Source organism: Ambystoma mexicanum, chromosome 2p (genome assembly GCF_040938575.1).
Source record: "Ambystoma mexicanum isolate Mex_15411 chromosome 2p, UKY_AmexF1_1, whole genome shotgun sequence".
Lineage (NCBI taxonomy): Eukaryota > Metazoa > Chordata > Amphibia > Caudata > Ambystomatidae > Ambystoma > Ambystoma mexicanum.
Window position 1 is genome coordinate 1,383,953,353 of NC_090923.1, and position 27,198 is coordinate 1,383,980,550.

The window sequence follows — 27,198 nt, forward strand, 5'->3', positions numbered from 1 at the left end:
TGGTTCTAAATGATACATATGAGAGGTTAATATCCGCTACTGATAACAGAACCTCTAAGTAGATGGATGAGCAACGTACCTCTCCCGTCAGTGACTGTAGTCTGGTTAAGGAGATGGGAGGCTGCGCTTTTAAGAAATAGTTCCAGGTAGGAGCTTGGAAGAAGAAAATAGAAACAAAGATTTGAGAGGACAGTGGAATCGAAAGAAGACGTTAGTGGGGTTTTCAGAATTCTAACGTACCAGGGAAGATATTTCTATAAAGACCTTCCGGTGGCGGTCGCAGGCGTTTCTGAGAATGAATTGAAGGGTATGCTGGTTGTTGAACTCTGAGATACATTCGTAACGTGTTCCTTCTGAGAGAAAATATATTGTTGGCCCAATATCTAATTCCCTGACACTGGCTAAACTGAGAGGGAGGACATACTCGTCTGTGATCCCGATTAGCTAAGGCTCCAATATTCAAATCCTTTTCGGAGCAAGAAAATGTGCCGCGCTGGAGGAAGGATTTCCTGAGAGGATAGGAGAAAAATCAAGAGTCTGAGAGGGGTTAAGAGTTGAAGCAAGGAGTAGTAGTAAGTACAGAGCGAAGGGTAACTTACGAAGCGCGGCCACTAAGCACAGTAGCAACGCACCGCGACATCCGTTCGGTGTACGGATGTACTGCTTCCTGGAGTAAGGGAGGAGCCAAGCCCGTTTCAGACTGCAAGACTAGACCGACACTGAGCACTATGGGCGCCATCTTGCGAGAGGGAAAACGAACCAATGGCAAATACCGCCAACGATGCCACATGGACCATCTATGTATACCCTTCGTAACAGAGGTACACACTCTCCAGGGCTATTCAAGCTGTCCCAAAACATTTGGATATGGGCTCTCAAACACAAGAAGTTTCTGTTGTCCCAACATGTTCCAGGGGAACTCAATCTTCTGGCAGACGTGCTCAGCAGAGATTTTCCTCTGCCTGAAGAATATGAATGCAGTCTGCACAAAGACATTGTGTCCAACCTCTTCGTAGAATGGGGCTTCCCAGAGATCGACCTGTTCGCAACTCAGGAGAACGCCCAATGCCAAGACTACGCCTTCAAGTATCCCCAGAACCTCTCTAAGGGGAACGGTCTCTGGATAACATGGTCAGGGAAATTTGTCTACGCAACCCTCCCACCCCTTCACAACATGATGGTGCACAAGATGCACCAGGAACCAGTTATCATGATTCTGGTAGCCCCCCATGTCGGCCCGCCAACCCTGGTTCGCTCATCTGATGGAAATGTCCCTCTCCCCACCAGTAAAACTACTCTGCCCGTACAACATGTTGTCTCCGGACAGGGGGGAGACCCTACACCCATGCCCACAAACTCTGAACTTAGCAGCCTGGATCCTGAGGACATAGAGTTTGGACACCTACAGCTCCCTCAGAGGTGCATGGACATACTCTGGGAAGCTAGAAAACCGAACGCACATTATTGCTATGCCAGCAAATGGAAACGTTTTGTCATCTGGTGTAATTCCAAGGACGTCAATCCCATCGATTGCTCACCCACACACATTGTGCTGTATCTTACCCATCTGTTAGATACTGGGTTGGTCTTCAGTTCCCTAAAGGTTCATCTGGCTGTACTCTCAGCCTACACCACATCACAACAAAAGGTGTTGTGGTGGAAGATACCGGTGAACAAGGCCTTTATGGAATGGGTTAAGAGGATTTATCCTCCCATTTCTCACCCAGCTCCTGGGTGGGACCTAAATGGGGTTTTGACCAAGCTCATGGGAGCTCCCTTTGAGCCAGTGCATAAAGCAAGTCTAAAAGACCTTATTTACAAGACGGCCTTCTTAGTGGCTATCACTTTTATTAGAAGGGTTAGCGAACTACAGCCTCTTTCTGTTCTAGACCCCTTTGTCACAGTCCACAGTGATAAGGTAGTTCTGCGCACTCACCCCAGATTTGCGCCTAAATTCATCTAGAAGTTCCATGTGAACCAATCGATTGAACTACCTACCTTTTTCCAGAATCCCACTAGCATGACCGAAAGAAGCCTACACACACTTGATGTGCGCAGGGCAGTCATGTTCTATCTGGAAAGAACTAAACCACTTAGGAAAACAAACCAGTTTTTCGTTTCAGTGGCAGCTGGTAGAGAAGGGAATCCTGTCTCTAAATCCTCTATCTCAAGGTGAATTGTCAAATGCATTGCACTGTTACACACTTGCTAAGAGAGAGCTGCCCTTCAAGCCTAGAGCACATTCTACTCGAGGCACTGGGCATCCATCGCATTCATTGCAAATGTTCCCCTCGAGTCCATTTGCAAAGAGGCAACTTGGAGTTCTGTACACACCTTTTCAAAACACTATTGCCTAGACACTCATTCTAGGTCTGATTCTCAGGTGGGACAAGCAGTACTAAGACATCTTTTCTCTACTGTTCCTTCTCGCAACCCACCTCCAACTCCGGTTACTGCTTGCTAGTCTATGCACAGAATGTTATTCCAAGTAGATTAACAAGCATCAGAAGACATGCATTACTTACTGTAAAAGCATTTCTGATGATTGTATCTGCTTAGATTCACATGCGCCCTCCCTGCTCGGGGTGGAAGGAACATAGACCTTTTACTACTTCTCTCTTCTTCATGTACTCCCTCACAATAGCCTTGGGCTCCCTCATGGCAGAAAAAATACACTGAGGGTCCTCAGCGCGCGAGGGATTTTGGGTACACTACATGTCACGATAGGGATAGTGTTACAGACACGCCTATGCCGACGTCCCCTTTCGGTCCCCGAAAGACGAGATGCAATACTTTGCGGTTACCACTGGATGTCGGACCATCTGCACAGCATGTGAATCTAAGCCGATACAATCATCAGAAATGCTATTACGGTAAGTAATGTATGTCATACTCAAGGTTTCTTGCTAAAACAGTCTCATTTATAAAACATTCACTAGAAGCAGGCAACTTAATATCGTACACAAATACACTTCAATACCAAACCAATACGTTTCAGAGTAAATTAGACTCCCCAGAAATAGGCGCAACATGGCATTTCAGTCACTTTAAATAAGAGTAAAAAGGCAAAAGTTAATAAAATAGAGCACAGATTTTCTTAGGCAGTGCAAATAGTTTGAGTTCACTAGAGGACTCGATTCAGTTCAATAGGCCAAAGTCAATGGGCTAGTGTCTTGGATAGGAAAGAGCAGTTCTTGTAGTAAACTGTAAAGTCTTTGCCAAAGTTCTCAGAAGTAGTTTGTACGAAAAAGAAACCTATGTTGGGTCACAAGCTGATTAGACCTGCAAGTTGCGAAAGTTTCACGAGCTTTCACCGCGAGAGGTAAGTTATCTCAATCGGGTTGGCACAGTATTTTAATATGAAGAAAAGATTCAGCTGAAGACGTTAATTCCTGGCAGTTTCTGCAGATCTCACGGTTACTGAGCCTCAGTCGTGGGGACAAGAGGGAGGACGTCGGGGGGAGGGGGTGGCGGGGGGGGGGAAGACTACTGCACTGCACAGGGACTGGTCAAACAAGCTGGCAAAATGGAAGATCTTTGGTTCGAGCAGCTGTCGTCAAGCACACAAGCTGGTGTCCTTCCCCATGGTTAATCCTAACCAGCTCAGAGAATGGTATCCAGGTGGCTTACGAGTTGATTGGTCCCACCACTCAAAGGAAGAAGTCCTCCTTGAAGGGGCTTCTCTGTCGAGATTAACTTGGCAATTCTGACCTGCAGCAGGGCTTCACCGGGCAAACCAACGGTCCAGGAGTTGCCGCAGCCGTCCTCTTCCAGCTCTTCTTTGGTTTTTTCGTTCCAGTGGTTGACTCTACTTTCCAGTCCAAGAGATTTGCCTTTTAAACAGTTTTCTCCCTTTCATTCCAACCTAGCTGTCACTCACCCAGCAGGGTGGCTGTCCTTGCCGGACAGTCAGCCAGCCAATCACGGCAGAGTGCATTTGGGTCTCCTAGGAGACTAAGCACAGGGAGTTTTGTGCACCTCCCTCACTTCCTGCCCACCCCAGACACTCTGGCGCCAGAGGCGGTCTTCAGTCCTGAATCCCGCCAAAGGCATAGAAACAAAGGGACCAAACCTGGTTTGCCGTGCAGAGACAAACACTAGAAAGACCTTTCCAAAAAGAAATTCTGAAAAAAGACCGGGACCCATTTAAACAAAGGGGTTTAAGGCGCTATCTTGAAAAACATGGCTCCCGCGATTTTTAGCTACCGGTGTTCGTGGTCTGGAAAAATCATGGTAGTTCGTTGTAAAACCTCTGCTACCAGCCATTTTGCTAGGAAAGGGTAGCATTTGACTGCTACATGAGTTTCTAGACACAGGGGGATACTAGGTAACCCCTCCAGCACTCTTTAGGAAGATAGTGTGTGCTGGGTCTAGGAATTGTAAAAAAAACTAGTAGTCATTTTAACTTTACATTCTCTGGGAAACAGTTTATCCCAGAGAAGGTATTTAAACCTTTTGGAAGTCTAAAAGATATCCCTGTGTCACTGCACTGAGGGTGCTGTGTGACGCACATGGAAAGTTGATGCCTATGGAGTTATCTAAAACTCCATAATCAAATAACACAAGAGTAAAACACACATCAAAATACATGAGTGGGGAAAAAAAGGCTCACATTATTTCCATGTAAAAAAAATCAAGTTCTCAAAATCCAGCAAAGTTGCTGGGGGTCTGTAAGGTGAAGGGAATTGGCACATTCACGAGAATTCTCCCTAACAGGGATTCACGAGTGAAGCCCGCCGCTGGCTCCAGTATCTCTGGCAGGGGCAGGAAGTGAGGGAGGTGCCCTAAACTCCCTGTGCTTAATCCCCTTGGTTACACAAGTGCACCCAAATGTGAGTGGCCGGCTGGCTGTCTGGCAAGGACAGCCACACTGCTGTGTGATTGACAACTAGGCTGGAATGAATGGGAGAAACCTGCATAAAGGCGAGGCTTTTGGCTTTGAAAGCAGTCGACCACTGGAAAAGGAATCCGAAGAAGAACTTGCAAGAGACGCCTGGTGCAACTCCTGGGCCGTTGGTTTGCCTGGTGAACACAACGAGACGGTCAGCGACAGCAACGGGCGAACGTCAATTCAGTGGCACTTCAGCGTTTCAGCTCCTCGCGTCTGACCGCAAATAGCAACACTGCGGTTCTCTGATAACACTTCAGACTTTCCTTGCTTCTGTGGTCCGGCACTCTGTTGCAGTGGCTCAGGCTTGGTCAGTCCTACATCAGGGAAGTCCGGGGGGGGGGATCTTCCTAGCGCTCGGGTCCGACTAAAAAGTGATGCACTCTGTTAGGTGTTCCTCTTCCTGGCACTTCAGTTCCAGCAGCAGCGGAAGCACAGCCAGCTCCAAGAGGATGTCCAAACGAGTTCACTTTGGAGATGTTTGTTCCCACCAGCTCGAAGGTCGAAGTCGTCCTTGCAGTGCTTCTCTAGGTTTTGGAGCCTTTTTTACAGCGCCAGCGAAAACCAAAAAGGTCTGGTTAGGATTTCCTTGATCCCTGGGTCCTGGACTCTGGTGAGAGGACTGGATGTGGATTTCTTGCTTCTGTAGGGTCCCCTGGGTGCCCACGAAGATCTGGCTGATTCGGACTTCAGAAGACCATGCATTCACAAGTGGTCGAGGTACCCTGAGTTTTAGGCTGCTGCAGCCTTGGAAAGTCACAGCAAGTCTGGGGTTGCGCAAAAATAGTTTCTTGAGGCTGTTTGTCCCACCCCTTTACGGGTCTTTCTCTGTCAATTTAAAAACTGGATCAGCACGGCTGCAGGGCTTCACCGGGAACCTAGCGGTCCAGGAGGGTGCTCCTGGTGTCCTCCCTTGTGTTCTGCTTCTGTTGTTGTCCTCCAGTGGTCGACTCTGCTACTAGTCCCAAAAACTTAACTTTTTATGCAAGTTCTCATTCATTCACAGCCCTAGGCTGTCAATCACACAGTGGGGTGGCTGTCCTCCAGGACAGCCAGCTGGCCAATTGAACTGCTTTCACTCGGGCACACCTAGAGATTAAGGGCAGGGAAGTTGCGGGACCCTCCCTCACTTCCTGCCTTTCCAGACACACTGGAACCTAAGCAGGCTTCAGGGCTGAAGTCTGCCAAAGACAAACTACACAAAGGTCTCAATCCTGATGCAAACAGAGTAAAAGCCTGGAAGAAAGTAACAAACAAGAAATGGTGAAAAAAGACAGAGGCCATTTTGAGAAAATTCACACTTGGGTGCAGCACTGCAGCTGAGGTATCAGCCTGTAGATACATGTTGCTAGGTTGAACATTTTGGACAAAGCGGCCTACCATCAAGTCCAAAAATTCCTCGAAGAGCACCGCCTTCTCGGCCTTCGGCAATCTGGTTTCAGACCTCGTCATGGGACGGAAACAGCCCTACTTGACCTGAAAAATCAAATGGTTGACATTCGTGACGCTGGCAAACCAGCGCTCCTGCTCCTCCTCGATCTATCAGCAGCATTCGACCTCGTTGATCACAACACACTCTGCCACCATCTCTCTATAGCAGCCAACTTCTCCCCAAAAGCATGCGCATGGATCACCTCATTTCCTACAGGAAAGGGCCATGAAAGTCTTCTCGGACTCAGCATGTGCATCTCCCAGTCACATCAAATGTGGGGTGCCTCAGGGTTCCTGCATAGCACCCACCCTCTACAACCTGTTCACACGTCCTCTCTTCAATCTCCTCGATTCTATGGGCATCTCATACACGAATTATGCGGATGACACCCAAGTACTCATCCCGCTTACAGGTGACTATGAGCTGGACAAGAACACCCTCAACTCCATCTACGCCACCATCCAAGCCTGGATGGCTGACAATTGGCTTTGTCTCAATAGCGAGAAGACCGAGCTTTTACTTATTGGGTCACCAACCATTCTAGGAAACCTTGACAAACAATACACCTCTTTTACCATCGACAACATACCGATTGCGGTATCCCAATCAGTCAAGACTCTAGGAGTCTACCTCGACTCTAATCTCACCATGGACAAGCATGTTAACGCCATAGCCTCCTCCAGCAAGACCCTTCCTATCCTCACAAAATGGCCTCACTATTGCTAGGGCCATCATAGGATCCAGGTTGGACTACTGCAACGCACTCCTTGGTGGGACCTCCGGAAAAAACATCGCTGAACTCCAGCTTGCCCAGAACAACGCCCTCAGGGCCGCTACAGGCTTTTCCAGGAAAGACCACATTTCTGACCTTAGGAGGCAGGTCCACTGGCTGCCCATTAGGCAGAGGATCATCTTTAAAATCCTCTCACCCATAAATGCCTCCATGACCTTGCTCCCCCCTACCTTGCCCAGAGAATTTCACGACCCACCTCGGCCAGGCCCACCAGATCTGCCTACACCAACCTGATTTCTACCCCCAAGACTTGTAGGGTACGTACGGGCGGTTCGAGCTTCTCAGCCCTAGCAGCCTCACATTGGAACGCCCTACCTTCGCTCCTCAGGGGGATTGACTCTCACCTAGCCTTCCGCAAAGCCTTAAAAACTAGGCTGTTTGTCTAAACCTACCTGCCTTTATATCTACAGGCATACGAACGTCATTTGTAACTATGCTCCGCTCCTCTCTCTGTAACTAAGTACCTTATGTTTCCTATGTTTACATAATCTTGCTGCTTACGCCTTCATGTAATAGCACCTCGATGTCTATGGGCTGCAGTGTGCTATACAAATGTAAAAAATTAAATAAAATAAATAGGTAGTAAACAAGAAATCACCGCCACCAGCCATTCAATGAGTTAGTTTAACAAAATGTTACACGAGGAATGGGTTAAAGGAATTACTATGTATACCCCCCGCCCCCTTCCCAGCACTCCACATGGCGTGGTGTGTGCTGGACCCATAAAGTAAAGGCAAGTAAAACAGGGGTCATCTTATTATTATTGGGAACAGTAGCTCACCCAAGAAAATGTAGTTGAACATTAAGCGAAGTCCAAGTGACTTCTCTGTGGCACTGCACAAAAGGTGCTGTGTGTCACAGTGCAAAAGCAGATGCCTATGGAGTTTATCAGACTCCATAAAACAGTAAGGAACAAATCATAGACAGAAAAACATGAGTGAGAAAAAGGTCCCACTCACTCCGGAGTAAAAATTAAATAGCTCTGAATCCCACAAAAGAACTGGGTGTCTCTAAGGTTAAAGGGTATTGGCACAGAAATGAAAATTCTCCCTAACAAGCTTGTAGCTGTTACGTAAGATTTGCACAGAACTGGTAAATCTTCCTGGCCTGGGTCAATCCCAGAACTTTTTGCTCTATTAGTGGGATATTTTTCCATAATATCTCAGTGAGTGGGAACCTTTTTCCACATTCAAATAATTCTCTTTATTGGTGTCATTTTTAAGACGCTCCAAAGTGTCTTTTTGAAGTTATCCTCCTTAACAACTTATTGGCAATAAATGCCTGTTGCTGGGTTGCCCTAGGGGCTCCCCTTTTAACTTTCTTGTGCCGACCTTGAGTGAACTACAGTTCCCAAGGGTAGAAAGGATCTTTGGATCCCTTTTTACATTTTAAGTGAAACCAGCACACCCCACCTTATGTGGAGTGCTGGGGAGATGCAATGTATCCCCTTTCACCTTAAAACTGTTAGGTCTGTTAGTGACAAGCTTACCTTCAACGACTGGTGGTAGTGATACCTTTTATTCATTTGGTGCACCTTTGCCACGGGCTGTGTGCACAGCTGCAGAAAAGGCACCTAGGGGTGCTCATTTTACGAAAATGGCCCCGTCTTCTGTTTTCGCCATTTTAATGTTTCTTGTAGTTTCTTGTTCCGTCCCCTGACATCCAGGGTGGGAAATTAGTTTCTGTGATTTATGTGTTTTCGGTGGGAGTCCCCTGGACTCCCTGCCCAGGCTCCAGTCTGTGTGAGAGCAGGAAGCGATTGAGGAGTCCGAAACTCCACAGCCCTTTGTCTTACGCCTTGCTTGAAGGAGGACAAATCCCAGTGGGTGGCTGGCTGTCCTGATTGGACAACCAGATCGCCCCTTCTTCTAAAATGCGGGGAGAGAATGCAGAGGTGGTGCTGTAGTTCCTGATGAATACTGCAAACCTGGAAGCTGAAAAAAGTCGACCACTGGAACCAGAATTGAAGAGGAAGATGAAGCAGCGGATGAGACAGTTTCCAGCGACCGGAGAGCCTGCTGTGTAACCGGTGCCTGCTGTAGCCCTTCCTTCCAATCGACCTGGGAACTCAGAAAAACGGGGACCCCAACCCAGAGCCTGGTGTGACCCACTAGACTCGGGAAGACCTGCATTTTGAGCCATCCCACACTTTGCTGCGACCTTGCGTTGTTGCAATACCCTGGGACCTCAAGCCATCATGCGGTGCACGGTCTTCCAAATTCCGAATCTCGCTGAAACTTCGTGGGCATCCTGGTGGATCTCCAGTGACACGAATCGTGTCCGTAAAGTCCCCTCACCAGAGTGCTGGACCTTTAAAACGACGAGAATTCAACCACATTTTTCGGTCTTCTGTGCACCTTGAAAAGGTGCCAAATCTGCAGAACCACATTCAGCCGCGAGGGAAATCCTGCCTAGAGCCTTCTTCATCGATCCCTGCTGCAAAGTTCCTTCTGAGGTCTTGTTTTCAGTCACCATGGCAAGGAATCTACTGACTGGGTATTTGGCTGCAGACCCTGAAGTTCTCCTGCTGAAAAATCTTCAATGCTGAAGTACTGTTTTGGCTTGGGTATGTACTCACCTTAAGCCTGTTAGGATTTCTGTGTAGCTGTGGTTAATTTCTGTGATGGGGAGACCTCTCATCCAGTGCACCCAGTCCCACTGCTAAAATCCTGCTTGGGTGTCTTCTGCGAAGCCCCTGGACCCTATTCTAACTCTAAGGTAAAGTACTTACCCGTTTGCCCAGTTTTCCAAAGGAACCCTGACTTTTGCTACTAATGAACCTATTCTGACGCTGCCTTTTGGTCACTAGTCCTAGTGAACCCCCTTCTGCCACTGGGAACACTCATGCTCCAAGAATAAGGGAAAGACTAGATATTGGGACTTTTGCCTAGAAAATAAAATAAGTGTTTAAAAGTTACTTACTTGTAAAGAGTTGCTTGGTAACTGTAATTCTAAGAGTGAACAGTTACACAAGTTCTTACTGATCCTGAATGTGTGATGCACTATTCTTAAAAGTAGGGTTAACATATTTTCTTCCTTAGCAACTGTTTTGCCAGTCTAAATGGAAAGTAGATGTGAACATATTTTACTCTCCTGTGATTAGGTTGTACCTCTTCCCAAAAGTAAAGTGTTGGTATCACCAGATTAGTCCTTTGAGGATAATTGTAGGCGTGTCCCCGAACTGGGTCTTGCTTCCCTTGACTTGCTGCTAGCCTGTCCAGAATAAGTCTACTTTAGGTTGTTGCCTACCTTGAATAACTTTGAGTCATTCAGATAAGTAGAACGTTGGGTTTTACTTTCCCCTTCATTGTGAGGTTATAACTATGTGTTATTACAAAAGTAGTTATAGGTTTTTACTGCACCTAGAACTACTGTTAGGTACTTCAAATAAGGCCTATACTTGGGTCTGATAGTGTTGTGTTTTTATACTGAGAGTTCATATGTTTTAGTGGTTACCCCTAGATGTATCTGGGCCTAACTGTAGTTAAATCCTTTATTTTTACAATACAAAGTGTTTGTGTTTCTTTTGATCATTTGTATTACAATTTCACTTGTACTAATTCTACAGCCCTCTCTCCCCCTCCTAAGATAAGCCTGGCTGCTCTGTCTACGCTACCATATGCTCAGGTGGTACAGCCTTATACTAAGAGTGGAGTCTTGTACTGCCTCATTTGAATGGTTTTACTGAGGCCTTAATTGGACTTCAGAAAAACTGTCCTAACAAGCTGTAACCCAAAAGAGTGTGAACCTGAATCCGAGGATATTGTCCCAAGTATACATCCAGCGAGGCCAGATAGCCCATGCCAGGCTAACCACGACAAAAAGCTTGAACACTCTTTGGGGTGAACCTGAAACAAAGAGTCGAAAAAGGGGGCAAAAGTCCAGAGCTAGTCAGTCTGAAGGACCAGAGAGCCCTGCCTGGGCTAAGAACCAGAGCGACCTACGGAGGTGGTTTGAGAGGCATTCGGAGAGCAGGGCAGCTTAAAATATTTTTGACCGTCTCGGGAGAATAGCTCCGGGCCAATGTGCTCGCCTTGGAAGCAAGACGACATTGAACACAGTTTCGATACCCGGGTCTGCGCTTAGAAACCTTTAAGTATTAAGCACATTATAAGTAACATATCATAACCAAGGGCGGCTCAGCATAAAAGGTTTGAAGACCACTGTCCTAAATGTACACAAGGCTCACATCCATTATATGTAAATGTTTCTGACCTATGCATTGTGAATTTTCCAAAAGCCTAACTAAATTCTACTTTTAAGTCAACAAACCAACAATTTTATTTTTTGGGGGAACTTTTGTATGATGCAATGATTGTTTACTTTGCAAGAATTACCTCGCTTCAGTGTAAAGGGAAAGCCATTGATGATTGCATAGTTTATTCAACCTTTAAGTTGATCTCTAATTGGGTACTTGCCTTTTGGACTTGGCTTTGTGACTCTTGGTCATATGTTTTAAATTCTTTTGTGAACGGCAAATTCTGAAATGGGGTTAGTGTAAAGCTTTAACAGCTACCACACAAACATGAACGTTTAATTGGCAGGAACCCTTGGCTCAGGACAGGAGCCTGCTTTTAAGTTTTGGCAGGTCAGAATGGTACATACTTTACAATGACACATAATACTAGAGCTGTATTTTTACATGGACAGATCTCACTAGTGTTCATGGTTGTTAGGCAAGATTTGATGATGTAACACTGTGGGAGACTACACAATACTTGTCCTCTTGGTATTAGTTAACCCGCCTTTTGTTATTGGCTGGTACTACACAAGTTGATAGTATGACTGAGCAGGCAGGTTTATCTCAAGAGTGGTTAATATGAGCTGTAGCAATGACATTCACAAATACAAGTAACCCTTATACTCAAGGTTTTAGTTATTAAAAAGTTATTTCTTGAACATCCATTTTTAAAGAAGCATTCTTTAAAAAGGGCAATATATGTAACAATCAAATATACTTTAAAGTACTTTTCCAGAATCAACACAAAGCTAGTAGATCCTCTTTAGAGATGCTTTTTAGACATGTCCTACACCTGGAGGTGACTTAATTCACAAGGACAGTAATGGCATTTATATATCACTAGTACACTTTGTAGATTCTGCGGTCGCAGAAAGGAAAGGTTAAAGGAAGGCAAAAGGTTAAACAGGTTCTCAAGGGCATGTGAGTATACTTAAATCTTGCAATGAAGTCTAGACAAAATCTTTCCCAGCAATAATAGTTTAAAACCAAGTTATCACCTCTGAGGGACAGAAAATATCAGTCAATGGACTAAAAGAGTCTGCAGTAAACCAGGACAGCCAAAGTTGGTACCACTAACCCAAGGGAAGAAGTCGTCCCTTCCGGAGCTTTTGTTGTCAATCAGAAAAAGGAGATCTAGCACAGCAGCAGGGCTTCACCAAACAATTCAAAGGTCCAGGAGGATGCAGCAAGCTTCGTTCATGGTTTCTTCGTCAGGTGTTCTTCCCAGTGGTCGACTCTGCCTCTAGTCCCAAAACCCTCGCCTTTTATGCAGGTTTCTCCCATTTATGCACAGCCTATGCTGTCACTGAAACAGCAGGGTTGCTGTCCTGGCTGGGTGCATTCAGGCATTCCTATAAACAAAGGGCAGAGGAGTTTTGTGAACCTCACTCACTTCCTGCCCTTCCAGAAACACTGGAGCCAAAGGCAAAATGAATAAAGGGCTCAAACCTGGCCTGGCACGCAGAGTAAAACCCACAAAAGACCTCACAAACAGAAAATGGCAAAAAAAGACGACCGGGGCTATTTTGAAAAAAATATCACCCGTGGGGGATATACTGCAGCTGAGGATTCAGCCTGTGGCAGAAAGCACAATCGTAGGAAAGTTAAAGCACTGCCACCAGCCATTTAAAGTAGTGAGGGTAACATAGACCGTTAAATGAGTGGGTAGGATAAGGGGCTACAAAGTAACCCGCAGCACTCCACATAAGATGGTGTGTGCTGGAACTACAAAGAGAAAAGGTAAGTAAGGGCAATTTCACTTTACTATTTTTGCGAACAGTAGTTCACACAAGAAAAGTTATTGAAACCTTATGAGAAATCTTAAAATGTTCTCTGTGACACTGCACTGAAGGTGCTGTGTCACCATACAAAATGTAGTTGCCTATGGAGTTTGTCAGACTCCAAAAACAAAGGAAACCTGTAATCCAAATTACGTCAGAACACATCAGAGAGTGAGAAAAAGGTCTCACTCACACCAGGGTTAAAATTAAATGGTCCTAAAGTCCAGCAAAAGGGCTGGTAGTTTCTAAGGTTGAAGGGAATTGGCACAGAAATGAGAATTCTCCCTAACAATGGCCATCGGCAGCCCTAGACTGTTAGGCAATATTGTATGTAGTAACTCAGTGGGAGACTACACCAGCCTTGTGCTCTTGGCAATAGGCAACCCAACCTTTGGTATAGGCCTGTACTACACAAGTTGGTAGAGTGACTGAGCAGCCAGACCCATCTCAAGAGGGGTCAATGTGAGCTGTAGAGGTGTAACGGAGATTCACAGTGACAGGTGTTCAAATAACACTTGTACTCAAGGTTTCTTATTAAAACAATTATTTATTAATTTGTCGGTTTTAAAATGAGCCTTCTATAGAAAGGGCAATATGCAACAATAAACTACACTTCAAAAATATACTCCTTCAGTTTCAATTAAGTAAGTTGATACCCTTTTGGGATGTGTCACACACTTCATACACCCTGAGGTGACTTCAACAGCTAGGACATTGATATTTCACTTTACAAAGGACACAATGGTTAACACGTTTCTCAAACAGGTAAGCGCTTTAGAATCCCCCAATGAAATATACGTTAGCCCTTTCCCAGCTATAAAAGTAACTTATGTACGAGTTTTTGGAGGCACAGATGAACACAAGGTCAGAGGTTAAAAAGAGTCTGCAGGGTGCCAGGACAGCCAATGTCAATTGAGAAAAGTCTAGGGGAGCTGAGGCACTTCTTGAAGATGGTACAAAAGTCTTGCATAATGTTGAAATAGAATTTTTTTGTAAATAGAATCACTGTTGGACCACAAGCTGGGAGGCTTGTGAAGAGCAAAGATGCAAGCAACTCTGCAAAGGGAAGCAAATGCAAGTCTCCAGTGAGAGCAAGGAAGTTACACAGAACAAGAGGTAAGTACCCCTAGTTACACAGTACCTTGAGTCTGAAGATCCTGTTCCTGGGCCTCAGTCTTGGGGACAAGAGGGAGGAAGTCTAGGGACTCCTGCACTATGGTTTGAAGGTCTGCGGCAGCAATGGGAAAACTTCAGATCGTGGCACTTTGCGGTTTAAGCTACTCGCAAATAGCACCACCGCGGCTCTTGGACACCTTGTGAACTTTGCTTGCTTCTGGGGTCCAGCACTCTGTTGGGGTGGCTCAGGCTTGGATAGTCCTGCGTCAAGGGAGTCCGGAGGATCTTTCTGGAGCTCGGGTCTGGCTTAAATGATGCACTTGATTCTGCTGTTCCTGTCTCCTGGCACTCGGTTCCAGGAGTAGCAGCAAAGAAGTACAGCTAGTAGGGAGATGGGTTCCAGTCAAGTTCATCTTGGGGTCAGTTGGTCCCACCAACCCAAGGGAAGAAGTCGTCCTTTCTGGGCTTCTATAGTTAATTAGAAATTCAGGGCTTCACCGGGCAAACGAGTGGCCCAGGAGGGTGCAGCAAGATTCTCTTCCAGTTTCTTTGGTTCCTTCGTCCAGTGGTCGACTCTGCCTTCCTTGCAAAAGGCCTCGTCTTTTATGCAAGTTTCTCCCATTTATTCGCAGTCTAGCTGTCACTCAAGCAGCAGGGTCATCCAAGGACAGCCAGCCAATCGCCTTTGGGTGCAATCCTGTAACCAAGGAGACAAAGCACTGTGTGCTTCCAGAACCTCCCTTGCTTCCGATCTTGCCACACACGCTGGAGCCAGAGGTGTGCTTCACCTGTGAATCCCGCCAAAGACGAAACAAACAAAAGAACCAAACCTGGTTTGGCACGCAGAGTAAATCTCAAGAAGGACTGTTGCAACAAGAAATGGTGACAAGAGAAGACTGGAGCCATTTTGACAAAATGGGCACCCATGGGTGCCATACTGCAGCTAGGATTCAGCCTGCAGTAAAAACGTACATTACTAGGAAAAATAAACTACTGCCACCAGCCATTAATTGTAGTAAGGGTAACATAAAAATGTTGCATGAGAAGGCAGACAAAGGGGATGTTCAGTAACCCTTCCAGGATGCATGGGTCTACAAAGAGAAAAAGGCACATTCAGTCAATTTCACTTTACTACTCTTGGAAACAGTAGTTTATCCAAGAGGTGTTTAAACCGTAAGAGACATCCAAAGGACTTCTCAGTGACACTGCACTGGGGGTGCTGTGTCAGTGTAAAACGATGATGCCTATGGAGTTTGGCAGACTCCTAAAATCAAAAGAAACAGAGGGTTTAAATCGGAGAAAAAAAACCTGAGATAGTGGGGGAAAAGGTCTCACTCTCTCCAGGGTAAAAATTAAAAGCGCTAAAGTTCAGCAAATGAGCTGGGGGTTTCTAAGGTGGAAGGGGATTAACACTGAAATAAGAATTCTCCCTAACCTAGACCTAGCCGTGAATTTCGTCAGTGGATGGAGACCATGGGTAGATCTCATACCCATGATAGTATAGAAACACCAGAGAGACTCTTAAATGGAAGACTATCCATCGACATCTATGTACAGTACTTTTAGTGAGAATGTCTCTAAAAACCTAATTATGTTTGCATGAGTGAAATGTTTAAATTTTTCCTTTGCGCGCATGCCAATATGTTGATGCTTGCTTCTGGTTGTGCGCTAGATTTTGTTATGTTAAGAATTCTTGTAAAGCGCAAACTTTCACCCCGGAGGAGATCATGGCGCTAAAGGCACCCCCATACAGGCTGTTAGAATGGAATTGGGTCTGACCTCCCTGGCGGCAGCATTAGAGTGGAAGATTCTTTCCTTCTATAGGAAATGAGGAATTGCCTGGGGGGCTGGAGGGGTACTCTGTTTGAAAAAATCCTTAAGTGAACGTAGGGAACCGGGGTTGATCCAGTGGGAAGTAAAGTGCCAAACCCTTACAAAATTTGGGGGAATCATCTGATATTCTTATCAATCCTGACGAAGTTAAAAAGAAACCATACTCTCAGGATTGGTTCAGAACAGAGGAGGATAGATTGGTATATAGGGCATATGGGAAATCGTGGGAGGAAAGTAGGAAACCAAACTCACTACCAAGCTAGCTCAGATTATTTCCTCATTTTTTTTTTAGGGATCAATTCTTTAGGTTTCCATTGAACTAGGAAACCTCTTGGCGGAGGGCCCTTGAGGAAGGTGCCCCTAGATGCAAATTATGTAAAGAGGACGACTCGATTGAAAACATGCAACATCTGGTAATGGATTGTATGGCTTTGTCAACAGAAAGGGAGCTTCTGATGACTGATGTAATAAACAAGTATGGGTATAGATCCAAGGACCTATGGTGGAAGATGTTGTTGGCAAAAAATACCAATAACTTTGACTTTGGTGAAACTGTTAATTGCTATACAGGAAAAGTTAGGTGATGGATGAATTTCTTTTAAATGCTAATTTTTTTTTTATTTTCTGCTTTCTGCTGTAACAAAGGATACGTTTGTAATTAAAGCTTGTTGATTATCTAGCCATTGAAATCACATTAAAAACAAAAAAAATCAAAAATGATTCTCTTTCACTACAAAGTCTCCTTTGTTTCTTCATTTTCTTTTAGGTCGATGGTGAACTGGAAGCTCTGCTGGACAATGGGGAGGGGCTTTCAGACAAAAACCAGGTTCTTATCTTATCCCGATTAATGGTTCGGATAGAGACTTTAGAGCAGAAGCTGACTTGCCTTAAGTTGATTCGGGTGAGATTTTACAGAATTTTAAATGTATTGTTGCTCACACACTGCATACATCAATTTCTACACTAGTGCTTAGCAACTGGTTTTGTTTTAGGAACACAATCCTGCCTTGCCTAATGTTCTCTTTTCTCTATACATTCTTTCCATCCACTTATTGTGACTTTGTTCCCGGTAAATACTTGCAACTATAAAGAACTGATCTAATGATGGCTTTTCAGAATCTGCACTGCTGCTAGATTCTGAGAGGTCAACTTAGTGGATAAGCAAGGGTTTGCTACACTTGGTCTAACAAAACTGTTGCATAGGCTGAGCACTAAGGCTTAGGATATTGTGGTTTGGTGTGTTGGTATGAAAAACACAGCAACTGTCAGTTATTAGAGGTTCACACAGTTGTGTACAAATATGCTATACATTCGGTCAAAACACATGCAAATAGATATCAAGGCTACTATTTACTATTAAAGCAGTTATTGTACAACCCCTAACACCTAAGGGATTGGGGCTAGCATAGTGTTAGGAAAGACTTCTTTTGGAAACTTTTGAAGGGAAATCAAGCCTTCATCTTCACTTCCCCTTTGCTCATTTTGTATGGGGAAAGTGATGAGTCATCCAGATTATCAGTTCTGAGAAACTGTTTCTCTTTCATCTTTTACAATTTTTTTAACTTTTTGCGATGCAGTGAAATGGGGCTACTTTTGTATCACCGTAGCTTTAGCCAAGCTGGTGGCAGCAGATACATTTCTACAATTTTAGTTATTTCTCGTGTGCCCATTTGTGTTTACTGCATATGGCTACTAAACGTGGCTGGTGCCCTAAAATGGTCAAGCCACGAGATTCATATTGTACTTGGGCCTTCCTTCTTTTCCCGGTCAGGAAATCCCATTTTAGGTGTTGGGGAGAATTCTCATTTTTGTTCTAATTCCCTTCAATCTTACAGACCCGCTTCAACCTTAGAGACCGTCAGTCAACCTTAAAGACCGCCAGCTCTTTTGCTGGACTTTAGGACTTTAAATTTTTATCCTGGAGTAAGAGACCTTTTTCTCACTCAAATGTATTTTTGATCTTATTTGGACTGTTACTTTTGTTTTTGGAGTCTGACAAACTCCATAGGCATCTACTTTTTGTATGGTGACACACAGCACCTTCAGTGCATTGTCGCAGAGAAATCCTTTAGATTTCTCTTAATATTTAAATACCTTTTCTTTGGTGAATACTTCTCCCAAAAATAGTAAAGTGAAATTGATTTTACTTATCTTTTCTCTTTGTTGGTCAACCACACCCCATCTTAAGTGGAGTGCCGGAGGGTTACTGAGTATCCCCTTTTCCTACTTACTAATGTAACATGTTTGTATGTTACCTTCACGACTTTAAATGGCTGGTGGCAGTGGTTTAATTTTCCTACCATCATGCTTTTCTACTGCAGGCTGAATTCTCAGCTGCAGTATAGCACCCGTGGGTGACCATTTTGTCAAAATGGGCCGTTCTTCTTTTTTTGGGATTTCTATTTTGTGAGGTTTTTCTTGGGTTTTACTCTGCGCGCCAAACCCGGTTTGAGCCCTTTGTTTATTTTGCCTTTGGCGTGCTTCAGTACTGAAACCCGCCCTTTGCTCCAGAATGTCTGCAAGGGCAAGAAGTGAAGGAGGTGCCCGAAACTCCCCTGTCCTTTGTCTCCATGGAAACCTGAAGCACCCACTCATGATTGGTTGGCTGTCCTTGCAGGATAGCCACCCTGCTGTGTGAGTGACAGCTAGTCTGAGCATGAATGGGAGAAACCTGCTTAAAATGCGACGCTTCTTGGACTGAAGATAGTCGTCCACTGAGCAGAACAACCCGACGAAGAAACCTTGAACAAAGCTTGCTGCATTCTCTGGACTGTTGAACTGCCCTGCTGCTGTGCTGAAACTCCTTTTTTATAATCGACAAGAAAAGCTCCGGAAGGGAAGACTTCTTCCCTGGGGTTAGTGGGACCAACTTACCCTGAGACTAACTTTGCTGGAAGACCTTCCCCGACTGGCTGTACTTCTTTGCTGCTGCACGAACCGAGTGCAAGGGGTCGAGAAATCCGTAGTCGAGTGCATCGTCTGTAAGCTGGCCAAACGCTGCAGGAAGCGCCTCAGGTCTCTCCAGAAGTAGGACGACCAGAGCTTGACTCACCTCACCAGAATACAGGACTCAAAGCGTGAAGGAAGCCCAACTGGTGTCCAAGATCCGCGGTGGTGCTATTTACAGAGTGCAGCTGATCCGATAAGAGCCCGTAGCTACTGCCAACCATCAAGTTGCTTGCGAAGGAGTTCCCAGACGTCCTCTTGTCCCCACGACTGAGGCCCAGGAACACATTATCTGCATCACTGCAACCAGATAGGAGCCAGCTGCACCCTCTTCTTCTAACCAAAGGTACTGTTCTGACTTTGGCGTACTTACCTCATTGTCTGTAGCTTGTTTTTCTCAGTTGAGACTTGCAGTAGCTGCTTTTCTAGAGTTGATCTCAGCTGTAACTTTCACAAGTGTAACAGCTTGTGACCCTAAGGTGATTTATTTTCATTCAACAAACTCTAACTTTGCAAGACTTTGACTATCTAAGAAGTACCTCAGCTCCGTAGACTTTGCTCCAATTGACTTTGGCTGTCCTGGCTCCCCACAGAGACTTCTATTCCATTGACTTTGATTCTAACTGTCCCTCTTAGGTGATATGTTGGTTTTAAACTAATATTCCTGGGAAAGGTTTTTATTTAGACTTCATTGGAAGATTTAAAGTGCTCACATGCTTTGAGAACCTGTTTTACCTTTTTTTCACAAAATGTAAAACCATTATTATAACTTAAGACCTTGAGTGTAAGTGTTATTTGGATACTTGTATTGGTGGATTTCAATGCTATAGCTCTACAGCTCACATTTACTCCTCTTGAGATAAGCCTGGCTGCTCAGTCACTCTACCAACTTGTGTAGTACAGACCTATACCAATAGGTGGGTGACCTAATACCAAGAGGACAAAGGTGTAGTCGCACACAGGGTTACTACATCAATTCTTGCCTAACATTAGGTCATGCACGTGCCCAGTTTTGTGCTGCGCGTGTGTGTGTGTGTGTGTGTGTGTGTGTGTGTGTGTACCAGGAAGTGGGTGGTACCTGCTGGTCCCACTCCACATCCCTGGTGCCAGAGAGTGCAGGTGTGGTGCATGAGTGAATCCAATAGTTGTTCGGGATTGGACATCTACTGGCTGTTTGAATGGTGCAGATTGTTGGGGAGAATTCTCAAACTGTGGTAATTCCTCTTTACCTTAGAGACCCCCAGCTCTTTTGCTGAACTTTGGGACTCTGTACTTTTTAAATCTTTTTGTTTTGTGTTCATTTCTTTTGGTTATGGAGTTTTAAGATAACTCCATAGGCATTATCTTTTCATGTGTGTTACACAACACCCTCAGTGCAGTGACACAGGGATGTCTTTTAGACTTCCCATAGGTTTAAATACCTTCTTTGGGATAAACTGTTTCCCAACGAATGTAAAGTGAAATTGACTTTACTAATCTTTCCGAATTCCCAGACCCTGCACACACCATTTTACAATGGAGTGCTGGAGGGGTTACATAGTATCCCCTGTGTCTAAATACTCATGTAGCAATCAAATGCTACCCTTTCCTATGGAAAAGGCTGTTGGCAGTGGTTTTCGAACAAACTACCATGATTTTCCCCGACCGCAAACACTGGTAGCTAAAAATCACGGGAGCCATGTTTTTCAAGATGGCGCCTTAAGCCCCTTTGTTTAAACAGGTCCCGGTCGTCTTTTTTTCTCAATTTCTTTTTGTATGGTCCTTCTAGTGTTTGTCTCTGCGCGGCAAACCAGGTTTGGTCCCTTTGTTCGTATGCCTTTAGCAGGCTTCAGAACTGAAGATTGCCTATGGCGCCTGAGTGTCAGGGGTGGGCAGGAAGTGAGGGAGGTGCCAGAAACTCCCTGTGCTTAGTGTCCTAGGAGACCCAAATGAACTCTGGCGTGATTGGCTGGCTGACTGTCCAGCAAGGTCAACCACCCTGCTGGGTGAGTGACATCTAGGCTGCAATGAAAGGGAGAGAACTGTTTAAAAGGTAAGGCTCTTGGACTGGAAAACAGTCGACCACTGGAACGAAGGAACCGAAGAAGAGCTGGAAGAGGACCGCTGCTGCAACTCCTGGACCGTTGGTTTGCCCGGTGACGCCCTTCTGCAGGTCCGAATTGCCAAGTTCATCTCGACAGGGAAGCCCCTTCAAGGATGACTTCTTCCTTTGAGTTGGTGAGACCAATCAACTCGTAAGCTACCTGGATACCATTCTCGGAGCTGGCAGAATTGCATGCAGTACCCTCTGGGACCACTACACACAATTAGGATTACAGGTGTTAGCCAAACCAACCTTTGGTAGAAGTCTGTACCACACAGTTTTTGGTAGCGAGCTGAGCAGCCAGGCTTATCTCAAGAGTGAATGTGAGCAGTACAAGTAATTACATAGAGGACTTTCAATCACAGTGGTTTAAGTAAACACTTTTCTGATGTTGGTTAATCTGCTTAGAATCACATGCTGTGCATATTCCGACATCCAGTGGTCACTGCGGAGTATTGCATTTTGTTTTTTGTAGTCGAAAAGGGGACGTCGACAAGGCGTGTCTGTAACACTATCCCTATAGTGACGTGCATTGTACCCACAATCCCTCGCGCGTCGAGGTCCCTCATTGTTTTTTTCCGCCCAGATATTGGTCGCATTTACGCGGAGCTCCTCGAGAGAAATTGCAAAGACATTTACTCGACCCTTTGGTCGTTATTTAAGGAACATATACATTAGAACACTCCTTCGACGTCGTAGCTGAGAAGTTGTTTCACTGCTGAATAAGAACTTTGACGACAGTGACTTCGACGGAGGAGATCCTTCGGCGCTGCCGAACACGTGGCCTGGCCTCGCCGGCCTAAGACACTAGGGAGAGTGGGGTCGTGGGACATTTCTTGTTCTTTCTGAGAATGCCTTTCTCTTTACACTCCCTTTCCTTCTGGGTCATTATCACGTTTAACTGTATCCTCAGCTATGGAGAGAACTCCCTTTCGATTTTGCCCGCGCTGCAAGTGCAAATTGACTTGGAAAGACCAGCACAAACGGTGTAACCGTTGCTTGCCACTCGACCACAAAGAGGACGGCTGTGCGGCCTGTAAGCTTCTTAAGACTTTAAAGGACCGCAGGGTCAAAAGCTGGGCAGCCTACGCTATGTCTAGGTCTGATTCCTCACCCGCCGAGTGTGACGAGGATAGTGATAACCCAACCTCTGCGCCGGAGGTTGTAGACCTCTCTAAGGAGCGTTCCCGCTCCTAGTCTATCCCTGGCCCCGACAAGCTCAGCTCACTCCCTGCTTATGGGGATGAACACCCCGGCGACACTGCCGAACACAGAAAACACAAACATAAGCGCACAACCCACGGCACGTCTTCCTCGAAGATGAAGACAGCCTTAGCGCCAACGGAGACGCCGGGCCTACCGGCGACCTCCACAGACCGTAAGGGTCTCAAGCCCTCCCCGCCACCGCGACTAGCGACTGGGCTACCTGCAGACAAGGGCGCTACCACCAAAACATCAGGCTTCGCGCCACCTAAGAGCGCTATAGTCGCCGAAAAAGACTCGGCACCGCCCAGCACGACGCCACACGAACCCTCGACGGAGAAACTAATCGTCGAGAGCTTGCCGCGTATAGTTTCCAAGGACGGCCAGAAACGGACGGCGAGTGACATGCCGAAAATCGCTCACAAGGCCAGGGAAGTGCAGAGGATGCCGGAAGGAAGGCAGGGACCGCTCCTGCCGTCGAAAGAAGGCCCTAGCCTGCGAGAAGGTTTCACAGAAGGCGAAGGGACATTATCCTTGACGTTATGGGACAGACCTAGATGGACAGAGGCAGAGGGACCTCCTTTTTCGCCTCCAGACCATTCTGGTTTACCATACTGGACTTTTGAGAGATTCCAGTCATGTATGGACAAGCTGGACAGATTTATGTCCACTCCTGAAAATAAAACACCTAAGAGACCAAGGGAGGCGATTCAGGAGGACCCTAGGGCTAAATATCTTAGATTATTTAACACCCTCAAAGAGGACATGAATACTTATGACCTCACTGAAGAAGTCTCACTTCCAGGAAGATGAGGAGTTCTTAAATAGTGAAGACCAACAAAACCTAGGCACAGAAGTTTTTGAGGAAAACCCTGACATGGTTGGGGGGGCTCTGAGGAAGACCCAGATGAAGGTGGCCGACAGCCCTGGCAGTCACCAACAGAGTCTACAGACCCTCACATCTTAAACCTTCCCTCTCCTCAGACCACACCGGTCAGGAATCCATCACCAATAGATGATCAACCCACCTTCAATGCGCTACTTCGAAAGGCAGCAGCGCATTTTGAGATTGAAACTGGTGAAATTACCCCGGATACTGATTTTGTTGAAAAGATCATTAAAGAAAAACCTCCCACTAGTCAAACCATTCCCCTCCTCGCCTCAGTTAAGAGACAAATTACCCTATCGCTGTCCACACCTGCACTGGTAAGGGGTCAATCCCAGAATTGAAAAATTACTCTGTCAGACCCATTATACATTAGGGGTCACTCAATTCCGGACTCCTTGGTGGGAACTACCACAAGGAAAAGAGCGGGGGTTCCGCTGTCAACCAGCGAAGCACCCCCAGACAAGGAAAGCAGCTCTATGCCCTGGGTAAACGAATTACAGCCTCGGCAGCTTTTCCAACCAGAATTGCCAATAATAATACACTACTGGCAAGTTATGCTGATGCCCAATGGGGAAAATTACGGCAAGACCTCGAGGAAGTTCCTGAGCCCTTACGAACTCGCTTATTGGCCACAGTAACAGAAGGAACTCTGGTTAACCAGAGCATCATTAAAAACACTCTTGATGCTGCAGAAACGGCTGGCCGTTCCTTAGTGCAGGGAATTCTTCTGAAGCATCATGTCTGGCTCCGCAATTCCGGTTTTAAGCCAGAAACACAGGCGTCACTCATTAACAAACCAATAGACGAGTCTAACCTCTTTGGGAAGGCAGTGGACGACACACTGGAGACTGCAAAGAAAGAGTTAGACACCCTCAAGGCCTCCCAATAAGTGAGGATTTGGCAACAAACGCTTTTTTCGAGGGCAACGCCAACAACAGCAGTACACTACAGGGACCCAGTGGCCAGTACACGCAAAGAGGACAGCGGCGTGGCAAGGGCAGAGGTCGGGGCCCCACTCCCAGAGGTTCCCCGGCTAACACCACCAAATGATCCGAAGATCCGGGTCCCCTCCCATGCATCATTGGTCGGGGGCCGGTTAGCATCTTTCTCCAGCATGGGGTCTGGCATGGATTCACATGCTCATGAATATTCCCTGTCGTCAGGCTGGGAATCATCGGTAAAGAAAAAATCAGTATCAGTTTCGTTTCTGATCTGTCTTTCTTTGTAGTAACCAATCACTGATCTCTGGGCATACTGCCCACAGCCAATCACTGCCCTCTCCCTAAGCCCCGCCTCTGGCAGCCATCCTCAGATTTTTACCGCACGCTCAAGTGTTGGGAGTCCTCGTGTTTAGCTCTTGAGTTTTTTTTACTGCGTTTTCACGTTTTTTCAGGAGAATTTCTCATTTTTTCGGTTTAATCGAGCCTCAAGCGCCACCGTTTCTACTTCCGATAACATGGATCCGTTTCAGAACTCTTCTACGCCCCTCAAGGGTGAAGTTTTCGTCAAGTTCACACTTCTCGGAGGATTCCGGAAGATCTGCGGCCTACCTCAAGGACATGGCCCAGGACAAAGGGAGCTCGACGCCCAGATCCAAGCTGTTTAGGAACTGCCCTGGATGCGGATTATATAACGTTTTCAAGGAGGACGAGAATTCGCAATGTCTCTACTGCCTCCATGGGGACAAGACGCCCGTGGAGAAGGACTGTGCGTTCTGCAAGAACCTTTCTGAACGGACCAAACAAGATCGTCGTTCCCGCCTCGCCACCTGGCTGGAGAAGGGCACAGCAAGTGAGAAGGCGAAGAAGTCTTAGCGGGCTTCTAAGTCCTTTGAGGGCGCCCCGGCGACAGGGGCCCAACAGAAGGCCAAGCACCGCGAGTCCGCGGGCTCCGGGAGCTGCCGAAAGGTCAGACTCTTCGGTTGCCAAGCAGGGCGCTACTTCCCCGGCACGTTCGACCACGAGCCAGCGCTCTGGGTCGGGGAAGAGGAAGTCCGAGAACTCCGGTAGGCCGCTGGAGCGGACCCGGTCGATCACGAATGGGGAGCGAGGCGTTGACCCCACCCCCCCAAGGCGAAGGCACAGGACGCACCTAATGTGGTGAGGGCCTTGATCCACCCGGCTAAGGCCTCTACCGAAGTGGTCTCTGCGACCCTGGCGGAGCCGGCTGAGACTACGCCAATGGAAACGGCCTCTGGGCCCAGAGTATCCCTGCCACCGCTGAGGGAATCCTCTTTCCAGCCCATCGCTAAGACCCCCGTGAAGACCTCGGCTGAAAAAGAGGGGGGGGGCCGGCGGTGGCCGTTACAGACTCGGAATCAGCCTCTGAGGAGAAACTGGTGGAGACCGAGAGGGGCCTCAATGAGAGGTTCATAAACCTCAACGAGAGGTTCGATCCCAGGGGACGGTCCCTGCTGACGTGATCGAGGATAGTGACGAGGACAATGAACAGGGCCCACTGGAGCAGCCATCCTGTCCGTCGCAGCCATTGCCCGAGCCCCAGGATAGCTCGGCGGCCATTTTGTTGGCAATCCAATCCTTATGTACCGAGATAAGGACGAGATTACCACACACCCCGACGGAGGACCCAGAACCAGGCCCGTCGGGAGGCCCTCCGAACAAGCGGAGGAGAGTCCACCCCACGTGCCTGCGAGACCGGTGGACCCCTCATCCCCCCCTCACCGGGAGAGGATACGGCGACGGGGACGGACGATGACGGCGGCGATGACACAGTAGACATCCCGTCATCCCCTCTAACACCACCCCCCCAGCCCACGGGAGCCGCAGCCGACGAGGTTGGCTATTTCCACACCATGAAAACCAGGGCATCTGAGCTCTTCCAGCTCTGCCCTGAAGAACAGAAAAAGGAGGGGTTTCTGTACCAATGACCAGAGGCTAAGAGGAAGACTGTCCTCACGGTGCCTTTATTCGATGACATCTGGGACGAGGGGCTTGCTGTCAAGAACCCTGCCACGACACCCGCCAAGAGGGACAGGTACGAGAAGAAGTACCGAGTCACTGATGCCGCCCCCTTGTGCCTCGGGGCCCAGCCCACGCCGGACTCGGTCGTCTCGGCAGCGGCTAAGAAGAGGGCAGCATGCGCGGCGGCCTCAACTTCCACTTCCCCGCCGGACAGCGACGGTAAGAAGTTGGACTCTATGGGACGACGAGTCATCTCGTCGTCGACGATTAAGGCGGCCAATGCCTTAGCGATTGTGGCCCGCTACGACAGGGAGCTCTGGTTCAAGATAGCTCCCCTGCTAGATTTCCTGCCTGATGACAAAAGGGCGGGGGCCCTAGAAATTCTGCAGGAGGGTGAGGTGGCGTCGGATCACGCCATTACGGTGGCAACGGACATTGCCGATACCGGATTTCGCCAACTGGGCAACAGAGTTTGCCTCCGACGACGAGGATGGCTCAAGGCGACAGACTTTCGCCAGGACGTCCAGACCAGAGTGTTGGACATAACGTTCGACGGCAACAACCTCTTTGGTAAGGCGGTGGTTGAGTCTCTACAGGCCATCAAGACCGACTCGGAGACGGCCCGGGCCCTTGGGGTGCTTCAGCAGCGACGGCCCTTTCGGAGCTCTGGAGGCAGACCGGGTGCCTCCAAAGGATCCAGCGGTGGCTCCCCCACCTACCGCCAGGCGGCCCGCTCCTCTTCCCAGGAGGCCTACAGAGGTTGCGGCAAACACAGGGGTTCCCGCCGTCGTCGCCAAAGAGCCAAGGCGGCAAGGCAGCTTCCAAGCAAGACTGACCCGGCCGGGTGGTCGGGCCCCCACCGAAGCACCCCAGTGGGAGGCCGACTGACGAAGTTTGTCAGGGTGTGGGAGTCCATCTCCACCGATCGTTGGGTGTTGGACACCCTGGCCAACGGGCACTCGCTGGAATTCCTAAAGAAGTACCCTTGCATTCCTCCCGTGGCCAGGAAGAAGAATCACGTCCCTCAACTGCTGTTGGAGGTAAAGGCGATGCTCAAGAAAGGTGCCATCGAG

General features: G+C 47.2%; 1 protein-coding gene across 3 annotated transcripts in view; it reads left to right on the forward strand.

Moving 5' to 3' along the window:
* SETD2 (SET domain containing 2, histone lysine methyltransferase) overlaps nucleotides 1–27,198 on the forward strand; it is a 1,465,157-nt gene that overhangs the window by 603,598 nt on the left and 834,361 nt on the right. For all 3 annotated transcript variants that reach the window (XM_069645793.1, XM_069645791.1, XM_069645792.1), the window contains one exon: nucleotides 16,850–16,984. In XM_069645793.1, the coding sequence (XP_069501894.1) occupies nucleotides 16,850–16,984 (135 nt within the window). The remainder of the gene's footprint in view (nucleotides 1–16,849; nucleotides 16,985–27,198) is intronic.